This window comes from Charadrius vociferus, unplaced genomic scaffold, assembly GCF_000708025.1.
Source record: "Charadrius vociferus isolate BGI_N301 unplaced genomic scaffold, ASM70802v2 scaffold231, whole genome shotgun sequence".
Classification (NCBI taxonomy): domain Eukaryota; kingdom Metazoa; phylum Chordata; class Aves; order Charadriiformes; family Charadriidae; genus Charadrius; species Charadrius vociferus.
In genome coordinates this window covers 2096255-2108383 of record NW_009647211.1, presented here as the reverse complement: position 1 = coordinate 2108383, position 12129 = coordinate 2096255, and the positions used below count along the sequence as shown (strand labels likewise).

Below are 12129 nucleotides of genomic sequence, written 5' to 3'. Positions count from 1 at the left end.
GGCGCCCCGCCGGCCTGGTTCCCGCGGCCGCGTCCTGTCGTGGGGCCTGGGGAGGGGGCGGGCTGTGCCTGGCGGTGGGAGGCTGCTCGCGGGAGGCGCGTTGATGAGTTTGAGAGCGGCTGAGGCGTTACCGCTTGCAAGCCTGCTTTTGGGGAAGGTTGTATTTGCTCAAGCAGTTAACTGGATGTCGGTATTTTAGCGTGCTCTGCAGACGCTGACAATGCCTATAAATCTGGGGGTCTTTTTTTCCGCGTGGTATTTGTGGTGTTCCCACCTCTTGGTGGTCAGTACCAAAGTAATCCTGCAAAGTAACAAGGCTACTTTTCTGGGCAGTGCTCCGCATTTTAAGGCTATATGCTTTGGGTATCTTTAAATAACTCTTTTCTCGCCCTTGCTGAGCAGAATTCTTTGAAAGTAAAATGGAATATGAACCAAAAAACTACACAGAAAATTTAAACACATAAAGGTATTGGAAAAGAAAAAAACCAACACCCAACATTATTTTCTCTGATACTGACGGTGTACAGCGTTGTCTCCTACTGCATTTGTCTCGTTGAATTCACTTAGTGAATTTTTCAGCATATCATTATGATCAGAAAAGGTACTGCTAAGCAGTTTGCATAGGAGATAGTGGAGATACAGGGTATTGCAAGAAGCTACAGGACCTATTTCCTCACCTGTCTATAGTTCCAAATGGTGAACTGCATTCAGAAGTAGCTAGGCATGGATATTCTTTCCAATGCCTTCCAGTGAAACAGGGTTGATTGGTAAATTTGCCTGAATGCTCACGTGTGTTTAAACTGATCTCTGTGGCTCTGCAATTGTGTGGGGGGGAAGAGTAATCTCATTAAGTGTGTCTTGTTAAATCTCTCATCACAAGGGAAGGAACTTGTTAAATTGCATAGAAATTTATTGCAGGAAAGGAGGTCTAATTCTGACCCGTAATTTTTAAGGGCTGTGTGAGGAAGACTGGAGTAACTTATGCAGAGTCAGTGTTGGTAATGATTATCTTTCTCTGCTTAGAAGAATCTGGGATTACAGTAGGCAGGCTTCAGTGGGTAAGCAAACTGCTGTATGTTATTCAGATTTTACAGGAAGATATGTTATGAAGGTTCTCTGTACCTTCAGCAGAGGAGATGTTTTAGAATTTAAAAGTGTATCATGACTTCCCTGCATATTCCAAGCTTCCCAAGTGTTAGATTATGAAGGATGACAGTGTGATGTGATATGATATGTTATGTCTTTTGGGGTGGAGAGGAAACAAACACAAAAAGAAAAAAAAACCAAAACAACCAAAACCAAACAACCACCACCACAACCCACACATTTATCATGTGGGGATAACTAGCTTTTTCCAGTTAGTGCTATAATTATTCAGGCTGGATCATGATGAAGAAATAAGGGTGCTGCTTGAATCATTTATGATCTATTTAACTGTTAAGCCGCTACAGTGCTGCTAATGAAGAGCCAGTTAATAGATTTTGCAAGCAGTAAACTTCCTTCATTTATGTGCTCTGTTATTTTAGGGTATATTGGGGTACATACTTGAGTCTTGAGACAGCAAAAGATTTCATAAAGGCAAACTACATGCTGATCAAATTGGGCATAGATTTTGCCAATGAGCAAGGAAAACCAAAACTAAGTCTTTCCATTACTGGAAAATATGTGGAAAACTTTAAATATTGCTTACTGGATTGGAATGGTGGGATATAGTTTTTTTGTTAAATTTTTCATTCTTTCTAGTTCATCCATAGTATTTATTCAGCACAATGCAAATATAGTTATTAATTCAAGAGTTGGAGTATAAAACACCTGTTGTAATTCAGTGCCTCAAATAACTGCTGTTTCTGTTCATGACTCTGAACTGATTATCATATATGTTTAGTCTTAACAGGGGTTTTACTGAAATGCACTGTATGAGTGGCCACTCAAATTTTGTATCTTGTGTGTGCATCATACCTCCAAGTGACCTCTATCCTCGTGGGCTGATTGCAACTGGTGGCAATGATCATAATATTTGCATTTTCACAGTTGACAACCCAGCTCCTCTTTACATCCTTAAGGGTCATAAGAACACAGGTATGTAGTCATTTTATTTTGGAGTTTGTTGCATAAAAGTTAATGTGATTTGCTGGAGAGGAAATTAAGTTCAAGTTTTAAAACTCAGTTTTGATTTCTTTGGTATTTAACATAGCAAACTATTTAATTATGGCCTCTGCAAATAGGATTTTATAATCTCCATTTGTGCAGTGACAGTTCATTGCAAGGACTTCCAAGTTTACACTGATGAATGCTTGAGCTTTTACTGTATATGTGAACACATTGCAATTTACAGAATGATTATCCTTTTCCCAAGAGTTGGATTTTTAAGAAGCAGTTCTCCATGTATTAAGCATATTTAATGCCAGAGTTGCTATAAGTAGAAAAAGTCAGCTTCCTAAATAAACAGACTTTCGCTGCCCATTTTGTTACAAAGATGGGGATCTAATATTAATTGGTGCTTTAAATATGTGGTAAAGAGTAAAAGCTCATTATGGAAATTTCATCTTTCTCTAGTCAGGTCAGTGCAGCATGTGACATATTAAACCAACTTTATCTACCTTTTCTTGAGGTATATAATGAGATTCAGCAATTTTCATGTTAGCATACTAAGTTTTTCTTTTTGTGACTGTCCTGGTTTCAGCTGGGCTAGAGTTAATTTTTTTTTCTAGTAGCAGCTGTGTTTCAGATTTGCTATGAAAGGAATGTCAATAATGCACATTGGTTTTAGTTGTTGCCAGGTGATGTTTATATTTTTCAAGGACTTTTTTCAGCTTCCCATAGAAGTTGATATGGAGCATAGATAGAACAATGGAATAGCCAAAGGAATATTCTGTACCGTAGATGTCATGCTCAGTATATAAATGTGGTTAGCTGGGTTGGGGGGGTACTCACAATCGCTGCTTGAGAAGGTACCAATTCACCGAGTGGTTAGAGTGACTTGTGTCATTATTATTATTATTTTCCTTTTCTGTTACTGTTCTATTAAACTGTCTTTATCTCAACCCGTGAGTTCTTTTTTCCCTTTCCCCTCCTTTTCTCTTTCTTCTACCTGCCCTTTGGGGAAGGGGGAGAACTGCACGAGTGGCTGCTGGCTGGGGTTAAACCACGACAGTGAGCTGATTTAGTATTTAATCGACCTTTCAAAAGTCTAATCATGTAATTATACGGTATCGAGAATAAACATTTCAAGTCTTGGAGGTTTTGGGGCTTTTTTTAACTGTGTTAAAGAATGGTTGTGGAGACCAGTTTGAAAATACCCTGGACTGCCAAACAGCACCTAAAATATGTGTTTGTATTGTAAAGCTCTTGTCTTTCTCTAAGAAAGAAAGAAAATGTCACTGTGAAAGGAGGCATGGAATAACTTACATACTTTATCAGAAACCTGGGATGCATGAGTAGTTAAAGTAACATGACATGCTCCCACCAGAGGTGTAAAAAGGGATGAGGTATTCTAGACAAGTTACAGATTTCCCTATCAGACCATAAATCCCTTTTATGAACTATTAGACGGACAGGGTACTTTCTGTTTATGACTTAGGTCTTTTTGTAAACTTATTAGTAAACCTTATTAGTACCCTGTGTCTTCTTTGGTTTTATACCTGTGTATTACTGTGTATTTGCAGATTATCTTTTGCTAAATCTTTAAATGCCACCATTTCTTGGTGGTAGTATTTTGCTTTCCAAGAAGATGACCTAAGTATTTTTTCTACAAAATCTTGCTTCATGACGACATAAATTAATACATCTTGATTAAATCTTGGCTTTCTCTGTAATCTTAAAATTAAAACTTTGCATTAATTCTGTGTCTTGACTAGTTATTTAACCTGCTTGTCAACGTATTCTAGTCTGAGGAGAAGAGATCTGGTACTAAGACGAATTTAAAAATATGAATGGCAAAAAAATGTGAAATTTTGTTATCTAAAGTGAAGAAATTTTTAAGCAGCACCTTTCTAGGTTGCAGTGCAACTACAGTTCCACTTAACTTACCCCCAAACTCCTCAACACTAAATACACAACTAATACCAAGTAAATCTCCTTAAATAAATCACTTTAAATTTCTGGCATAAGATTGATGGCAATGCAGGAAACTTGCCAGTGCTGATTGGAATGTTCATTCCAGTTTGCAGCCTTTCATCTGGGAAGTTCGGCACATTGTTAAGTGGATCATGGGATACAACAGCCAAGGTCTGGTTGAATGACAGATGTATGATGACGTTACAGGTATGAAGTTCCTCTACATTAATATAAATTAGGTACTCTCACTTTGATTCTGACAAGTCTAATAGTGTTGGGATTTTGCAGGGTCACACAGCTGCAATATGGGCAGTGAAAATACTACCTGAACAGGGATTAATGTTGACTGGTTCAGCTGACAAAACTATTAAACTGTGGAAGGCAGGCAGATGTGAAAGAACATTCACTGGTAAGTGTTGCTGCAGTTGGTAATTTCATCAGAGTCATGTGTTCTTTTAAAAGGAGAAAAAAATTAAAACTCCACAAAACCGTAGATAAATTGAACAATTTTTACGCAGGATTTTTAAAGTCTCTCAAGTTGTATGCACAGGAATCACATCACTTTTAAAAGAATGATATTTTTTTTCAGATAATAATGAGCAATGAGTTGCCTTTGTTGTTGTTGTTTTTTTTTTTTTTATAACACCTCCCATAATGAAGATTGCTTGCCAGGATTTAGATGTGAGCTAAATAGAAATGGTATACTGCTGCTAATGGAAAGAAAAGTTGCATTAAAAGTCTTCCTTTCTTTTATAAAGGACATGAAGATTGTGTGAGAGGTTTAGCTATTCTCAGTGAAATGGAATTCCTTTCCTGTGCTAATGATGCTAGTGTACGAAGATGGCAGATATCTGGCGAGTGTCTGCAGGTGTATTATGGACATACAAATTATATATACAGCATCTCTGTCTTCCCTCAGTGTAAAGGTAGGATTATTTTTGTGACTTTTACTGAACATTCTTCCAAAATGAAATGACAAGGTAGGCATTCTGTAGTTCTGTGGAGCTCTTAGAACTAAAGAACTCGGGTAGCATTTAATTGACTTCTTTTCTTCGCATAAATAAATAGAAGAAAATAAATTGTGATTGACTCCAAATCACACCTCCAGCAGAATTACTCTGGCAGTAGGGGAGCTGAAAGGTCCTGGGTTAGGCCTACTTGTAAGGCTTAAGTGAAATTTCAGCAAAGCAATAGGCAAAAGTATCATCTAGGTTGCCACTTGTATTTCAGCACTGTTGCAGAGTACTAAAATGGCAGTGTGTGGCTTACCAGTTTGAGATAATACAAATTTAGGTGCTTCCACAGAAAGTTTTCAAAATATATTATAAGTAGTTTAGGTTAACAATTTTATGTGTAGGGCTTAATTGCATTTGTTTTCAGAGTTAGAGGTTTAGAGATTCAAAACTAATTGTTGCAGAAGAAATGCCAAGTCAGTGACCTTTGTGTGGTGTATGGGACATGTGCGCATTTGTTCAACAGGTAAATTGCATGTATATTAGTGGAGGTGTGTGTTGTAAATCTCTTATACCTTAAAATTCCTCATTGAGGAGTTTACAGACTTCAGATCGTGCTTTATGCGCGTTTCCTGAAAAAGCAGGCCTACCTTGAAAGTATAGTGTAAGATAAAACAGCGATGGTTACAAAATTGTTCAAAGTTTTTTGTTTAAACTCTTGAAAGGAGGAAGGAATCTTTTGTTTGTCTTGAGTGTAATTTCATTTCCTGTCTGGCTGCTTAGTCCACAATTTATGCCTTTTATTTTTTTTGAGAAGACAACTATGCGGTGGTTTTCTTTTAGCTCTCTTCTTGCAACTGAGAGAAGTATTAAATTGTAGAAAGGTTCTTCTGTTCTAATTTTTAGATACCTGGTTGCAGAATGGCAGTATCCCAGTATCTAGTATCACAATACACTAAAAATATGCTTAAAAAATTTTTATTACTTTTTCTTTTCAGATTTTGTAACTACTGGAGAGGATAGATCTCTTAGAATCTGGAAACAAGGAGAATGTGCTCAAACTATAAGACTCCCAGCTCAGTCTGTATGGTGCTGCTGTGTATTAGACAATGGTGACATCGTAGTTGGTGCAAGGTATTCGGGTTTTACTCTCAGTGTATTTTTAATTCTGAATCTGCAAACCCATGATGAAATTGTATGCATCACTTTGGATATCAGTTTCATCTATATTTAAAAATACAGCCATCAAAGTGTGCCTCTGGATTAAATTTAAATATGTGCTACACTTAATCCAAAAAGTCGTTTTTTTGTTATGTGAATTGCAAAGGTAGAGCGAGTTCTTTGGGAATGTGGTAAACCATGAATAGGCTGAGAAGGGACTTAGAAATACTGTAGAAAGAACCCTTTTGATAGGCATCTCCTACCTTGGTTTTAAAATTTTACTATAGATAGGGTTAACTGTTAAGTCCTTCTCTGGGTGTTTTTAGCATGAGAGCGAATTCCTTTCATAAAAATAATTGGGAGGGGTTGTTAGAAATAATAATGGTTTCTGATGACATAGAAGTCACCATTAGAATGTATGGATTAATTTTGACATTTAAAATAATATTTCTGTTTTAATGTTTTCTCTCCATTCAGTGATGGAATTATAAGGGTGTTTACAGAATCTTTGGAACGTACAGCAAGTGCTGAGGAGATTCAAGCTTTTGAAAATGAGCTTTCCCAAGCATCCATTGACCCAAAAACTGGTGATTTAGGAGATATTAATGCTGATGACCTTCCTGGAAGAGAACATCTTAAGGATCCTGGTAAATTACTGTACTTTTGTCAGGTTAGAGATAAAGAAGTATTGAAACTTTCCATAGTTTCCAAAATTAAAGCTTTGATCACTTTCAATAGAGTTACTGAAGAAAACAGCTTAATTTTGCTCTAGTATCCTTTCATTGATTCTTTTGAAGGCAATGCTCTAGTTTAAATATATATATTTTTTTTTTCGTAGACTAAAATGGTAAAAAATACTTCTCTTATGAGAGTTTAGAAGCAGGTGGAATTCAGGATGCTGTAGTCCGAGATACTTGAGATCTCTTAAGCCAGCTATGCCAATAGTCTGTGAGACAGTTACGTAATTTGCAAAAGGACTACTGAATGTGGAATTGTTTTCCTAAAAGAAAAATAGATGCAAAGTTTCTGCTTTAGTTTTTGGCTTGAAAAAATTTGTCTTGATTCAGTTTACACTTTCGAGGTACTCGGGAGATTACTGAGAATACAGTGGAAGCAGTGGTAGTTAAGATTACTCTTAAATAGACAAATACTTTTTCCCAAGGCGAAGTAACCAATGACCTCAGCCCTTGGCTCTGATCAGCAAGTGGCATAAGTCTTACAATCATATGAAGCTTCCCATCGTGTTAGACCATGGGAGAATATCAACTTTGTTGATTGTCATCTGTCTGGGAAAATGGTAAACTTTTGAAATACTTAAGGATTGCTTTTGCAACTTAGTCTGGTGGCAGATACCATTACCGTAATTGTAAAATGCTGTTGTCAAGATTTCTGCTAGTCTTGTTGCGATATGTAGTATCTAGTTACTTACTGTGCTGTGACTTTAAATGTTGGTGAACTATCTTTTCATCTTTAAATAAGAGCGCTTTTTTCTCTCCTGAAGTAAAGTGTCTTCTTGAATTTGTTCAAACTCTTAAACACTCCTGTCTACAGGAACAAGAGATGGACAGACACGGCTTATTAAAGATAATGGCAAAGTAGAAGCATATCAGTGGAGCGTTAGTGAAGGAAGATGGATAAAGATTGGTGATGTTGTTGGTTCTTCTGGAGCCACACAACAAACATCTGGAAAGGTTTTATTTGAAGGAAAGGTATCTGCAAACTTTAATTGTTTTTATTCCTCCCTAAGTAAAATGCTTAATTTCCCATTAAAAGTTTATTCCAGTCTCTGCTCAGATAAAATAAAATTTTAGAAAATAGGTATTTGTTGGTACTTTTTTGTCATCTTTGATCTATTAAAACACAGAGGTAGAAGTACTACTTGCTTTATTACTTTTGAAACACGCATCGTAAAACAAGCAAGTCAATGGAGACAAATTATTTTGGAGAAGAGTAAACTATTAGTAGAGAAATTACCAAGTTCTCTAGTATTTATTGATAATATATTGAAAAGTTAGTTTTAATTTCCTTTCCAAAGGAAGTGAACCATAGGGTTTATAATGCAAGGCTTACCTAAAATATTAGGTACCAGGCTTTCTATACCCCTCTTCTATAGTAATTTTTGAACCTAAAGACAGGTAAGATGAAAAATATTTCCTTTACTGAAATATGCGTAGAGAAGTCTCTGTCTAGTGCCACCATAGAAGTAATGCCTTTGAGACACTAATTTTATCTCTCACATGGCTTAAAGAAAGCCTAGGAGTTTGTTGGGTTTGTTAGTATTAGAAGTGTGCACTCCCCTGCATTGCAGGCAGGCAGAGCTGTCCATGAGAGTTACCTGATGCATCTGTTATTTTGTAATATATCTGCGCACACATTATCATGGTATGTTGTTTTAGCGTGCTGTTCTTGAGAGAGAGAATTCTGTAAAACAAAGGATATGGTTTAAGTATTTTTTACTTGCCGCCTGTGTAGGAGAGTATTACTGAGACAATCCGCAAGTAGCGGTATTAAAGTTTTCAGGCTTAGCCCTGGGCTGTTATTAGTCTGCATTTCATACATCCAATGTAAAAGGTCTGATAAACTTGTAATTTGTTTTCATTTTTAATCTGCTTAAAGGAATATGACTATGTTTTCACTATTGATGTAAATGAAAGTGGGCCTTCCTACAAACTGCCATATAACATCACTGAAGATCCTTGGCTGACTGCATACAACTTTCTGCAAAAGAATGATCTCAATCCTATGTTTCTGGATCAAGTGGCCAAGTTTATTATGGACAACACTAAGGGGCAAACGCTGTTGAGTACAAGTGCTCAATTTTCAGATCCATTTACAGGTAAAAGTTATAAACTTAAATGATGACATCAGTCGCTCCTCCCAGTTTTGTGTCATCAGCAAACTCGCTGAGGGTGCACCCTGACCCATCTTCCAAATTGTTAATGAAGATGTTGAAGAGGAGTGGATGCAGTACTGACCCCTGGTCAGCAGCTGATCTCCAACTAGATGTTGTGCCACTGATCACCACCCTCTGGGCCTGGCTGTTCAACCAGTTTTCAGTCCACCTCACTGTCTGCTCAGGCAGATTTCAGTGTTGTAGCTCCTGCATTTTTGCAGAACTTTCATGTCCTCAAACGACTGAGGGCAAGGCACAGATAGATCTGACAAAAAAATACGAAAACTTGACAAACTTGTTAAGTATTTGTCAGAACAAATCTTCAACAAAATCCTAACCAAGCCAGTTGTATTTTTCAGTCTAGTCTTTTACCAGTGGAAGAAAACTTCACTTTTCATATTACTCTAAGAGGTGGCTAAGGTGCTGTTAAGGCAATTAATAAAATACAAAAATCTAGCTGGAGAATGAACTGAAACTGAGTGAAATATAGAAGTGACCCTTTTTCAGGGAGGATATGGAACTAGAACAAGTTAATTGCTCATAAGCTGAATCATGTTAATCAATTACATCCTGCTTATCACATTTACAAAATAACCAGTCTTATTTCAACTAGTTTCACAAATATGAAGTTAGGAATAAAATGTCATTAAAATAATTGGGATAAATCATTTTCTTGCAATGAGCTAAAAATGAGACTACAGGCTAATCAGGTTCAGATTTAACTCATGGAGCTGCAGTCACGTGAACTTATGCACATACTTTTGATTTGGCTGTGTCCAAACGTGTAATGCATATGCTCCAGACAACAAATTTCTGACCCTCAAATAATGAGGAAGAATTTGTTCAGCATCAGGGGACATTTGCATGGATAGGATCAGCTTTCTTATAATGTCACAATCAACAAGATTTATTTGATGTTTGGCTTTATTTTTGAGCTGCTACTGTCTGAAAACTACTGACATTTTAATAACATCAAGCTGTGCATAGTAGTCATTGCTTTGTTTTACGGTTTCACTAGGTGCTGGACGTTATGTTCCAGGTTCTTCATCTGGACCAAGTACAATACCTGCAGCAGATCCATTTACAGGTAATGTAAAATTCATAATCTGTCTTGGTGTCATTTAAGATACATATTTTATCATGTTCAGTTGCATTCAGGGTTTAGTTCCAGACCACCGTTTCTTGCAGTTCTCCATTTGGGGCAGTAGTGTGGGACAAACCAATAAGGTGGACTCTGCCACTGCCAAAGCATGTCCAGATCTGTTTAAGAGAGCCCTCTGCTGTCTCATCTGCCTCATGTCACTCTGTGCTCTACAGCAGAGAAGTAAGGTCTTAGACCTTACGTTTTGTCGAACTCTGAGGCATAGCCAACACAGGAATGAGTATCTTCATAGCAGTAGTTTTATTTTTTTCCTTATTATTATTTCTTTTTTCTTATTACATAATCTTTATTGGTACCTTCCACCTTAAATTTTAGTTTCTGACCCTCCCTGACATTGCTAGTTTAAAGTCCTCCTCACTAGATTAGCAAGCTCGTTTCCTGCTCTGCCAGACTTATCCCATCCCTGATCAGTAGCTCTTGCTTCTCAAAGAGGGTCCTGTAGTCATTGATGCTGAAGTCCTGCCTGCAAAACAGGCCATGCAGCGAGCTGCTGAGCCACTTGATGAGCCCACTTCTCCTCAAAGAATTTTTGCTTTGCTGGCAGCATCAAAGAAACACTACCTGGGCTCTTCATGCTTACCTCCAGAGCTCTCTAGTCACTCTAGATACTCTCTAGGACTTCCTTGGCAGTATCAATGATGCCCATGTGGAAGAGGAGCAGGGTAATTACCTGAAGGCCAGGCAACCTTTGGCCACAAACAGGGTCCATCTCCCACACAAGAGGCCTCTGCTAGCCCCAGGCACAGTGAGAAGCCAGCCCTGGGCAGTGGTGCTGTCCCCCTGTAGCTTGTCATGGATAAGGTATCTGCTGTGCTGAGGGCCTTTGCGTCAGTGTGTGCCAGAGACATGCCAGCATGTCTCCCAGCTGTGTGACACTGAGCTTGCGAATGCCATCGTCACCATGAGCACCACCCTCACACATAGGCATAGATTTTAATCCTTAAATTTCAGGAAGTGTTGAAGACTTCTCTTTAATTCCTTTAGTGCAAAATAACACCTTTAATAGTGAAGTTTGAAAACTTGTAGCTAAATACAGGTATACATTATCTCTACCAGTGCTGGTGTTTAAAAAGCCTAATGTCTCCATTCAGGTGCTGGTCGCTATGTTCCTGGTTCAGCATCAAATGCAATTGCTCCGGGGGGTGGGGTTGATCCATATACAGGTAAGAGATGATGCCTGCCAATGAAAAGCATCTCTGATCTTTTGCTTCAGTTTTTCCTTTGACATGGATTCTATATCGATGCAAATTTATACTTAATTAAAAATAATAAGCAGATTGAAGCTGCTTATACTCTTGAAATTATTGAGAAAAATAGGCATAACAGTACCTTCCTTTACGTGCAGCAATTATGCCCAGAAGTTTTAAAATATATGATAGTAATCTGTTTTTCTAGAGGATTTTTGGTTTCCTAGTAGTTATGTTGTTGATCAAAGAAACTGATATATGTTGTTAATGGAAATTACACAATATCGGCCTCTGATTGTAGGAAATTATTAAAGGTCGTGATTAAAGCTTTTTATTACTCTCTTTTTAGAAAGATTCCAGGCTGCTATTGCGTGTGACATAACTTGGTCAGATCTGCAAGTCTTCCTGTATATAAAAACTTTGCCTATTCATTATGAAAATAATCCAAAGATAAGATTTCAGGGGCAAGAGGGATCTCTGTTCTAAAATGACTCTTGCCATTTTCATGTCTTAACTGCAATACCCATTCTTATGAATGACTGTGTATTTAGTTCATGTAATTCAGAAATCACTGTTAATAGTTTACAATTCTACAGTAAATTTTTACATGGAAAGAGAACAGTTTGTGAAAGTATTTCTTTAAGCGTTAACCCTTGAATGTAAAAATAATGTAAGGAACAACAGCTATTTGCATAAGCATTCAGGTTTTTAAAAAGG

The 12129-nt window shown here is 37.4% G+C and overlaps 1 protein-coding gene across 1 annotated transcript in view; it reads left to right on the top strand.

Moving 5' to 3' along the window:
* Nucleotides 1-1895: 1895 nt before the first annotated feature.
* The window catches only part of PLAA (phospholipase A2-activating protein), a 15746-nt gene continuing 5512 nt past the window's right edge, over nucleotides 1896-12129 (top strand). The window contains exons 1-10 of the mRNA XM_009895874.1: nucleotides 1896-2079; nucleotides 4163-4263; nucleotides 4345-4465; nucleotides 4815-4982; nucleotides 6008-6143; nucleotides 6648-6817; nucleotides 7722-7879; nucleotides 8787-9006; nucleotides 10082-10150; nucleotides 11317-11388. Of these exons, the coding sequence (XP_009894176.1) occupies nucleotides 1908-2079; nucleotides 4163-4263; nucleotides 4345-4465; nucleotides 4815-4982; nucleotides 6008-6143; nucleotides 6648-6817; nucleotides 7722-7879; nucleotides 8787-9006; nucleotides 10082-10150; nucleotides 11317-11388 (1387 nt within the window). The 5' untranslated portion in view covers nucleotides 1896-1907. The remainder of the gene's footprint in view (nucleotides 2080-4162; nucleotides 4264-4344; nucleotides 4466-4814; nucleotides 4983-6007; nucleotides 6144-6647; nucleotides 6818-7721; nucleotides 7880-8786; nucleotides 9007-10081; nucleotides 10151-11316; nucleotides 11389-12129) is intronic.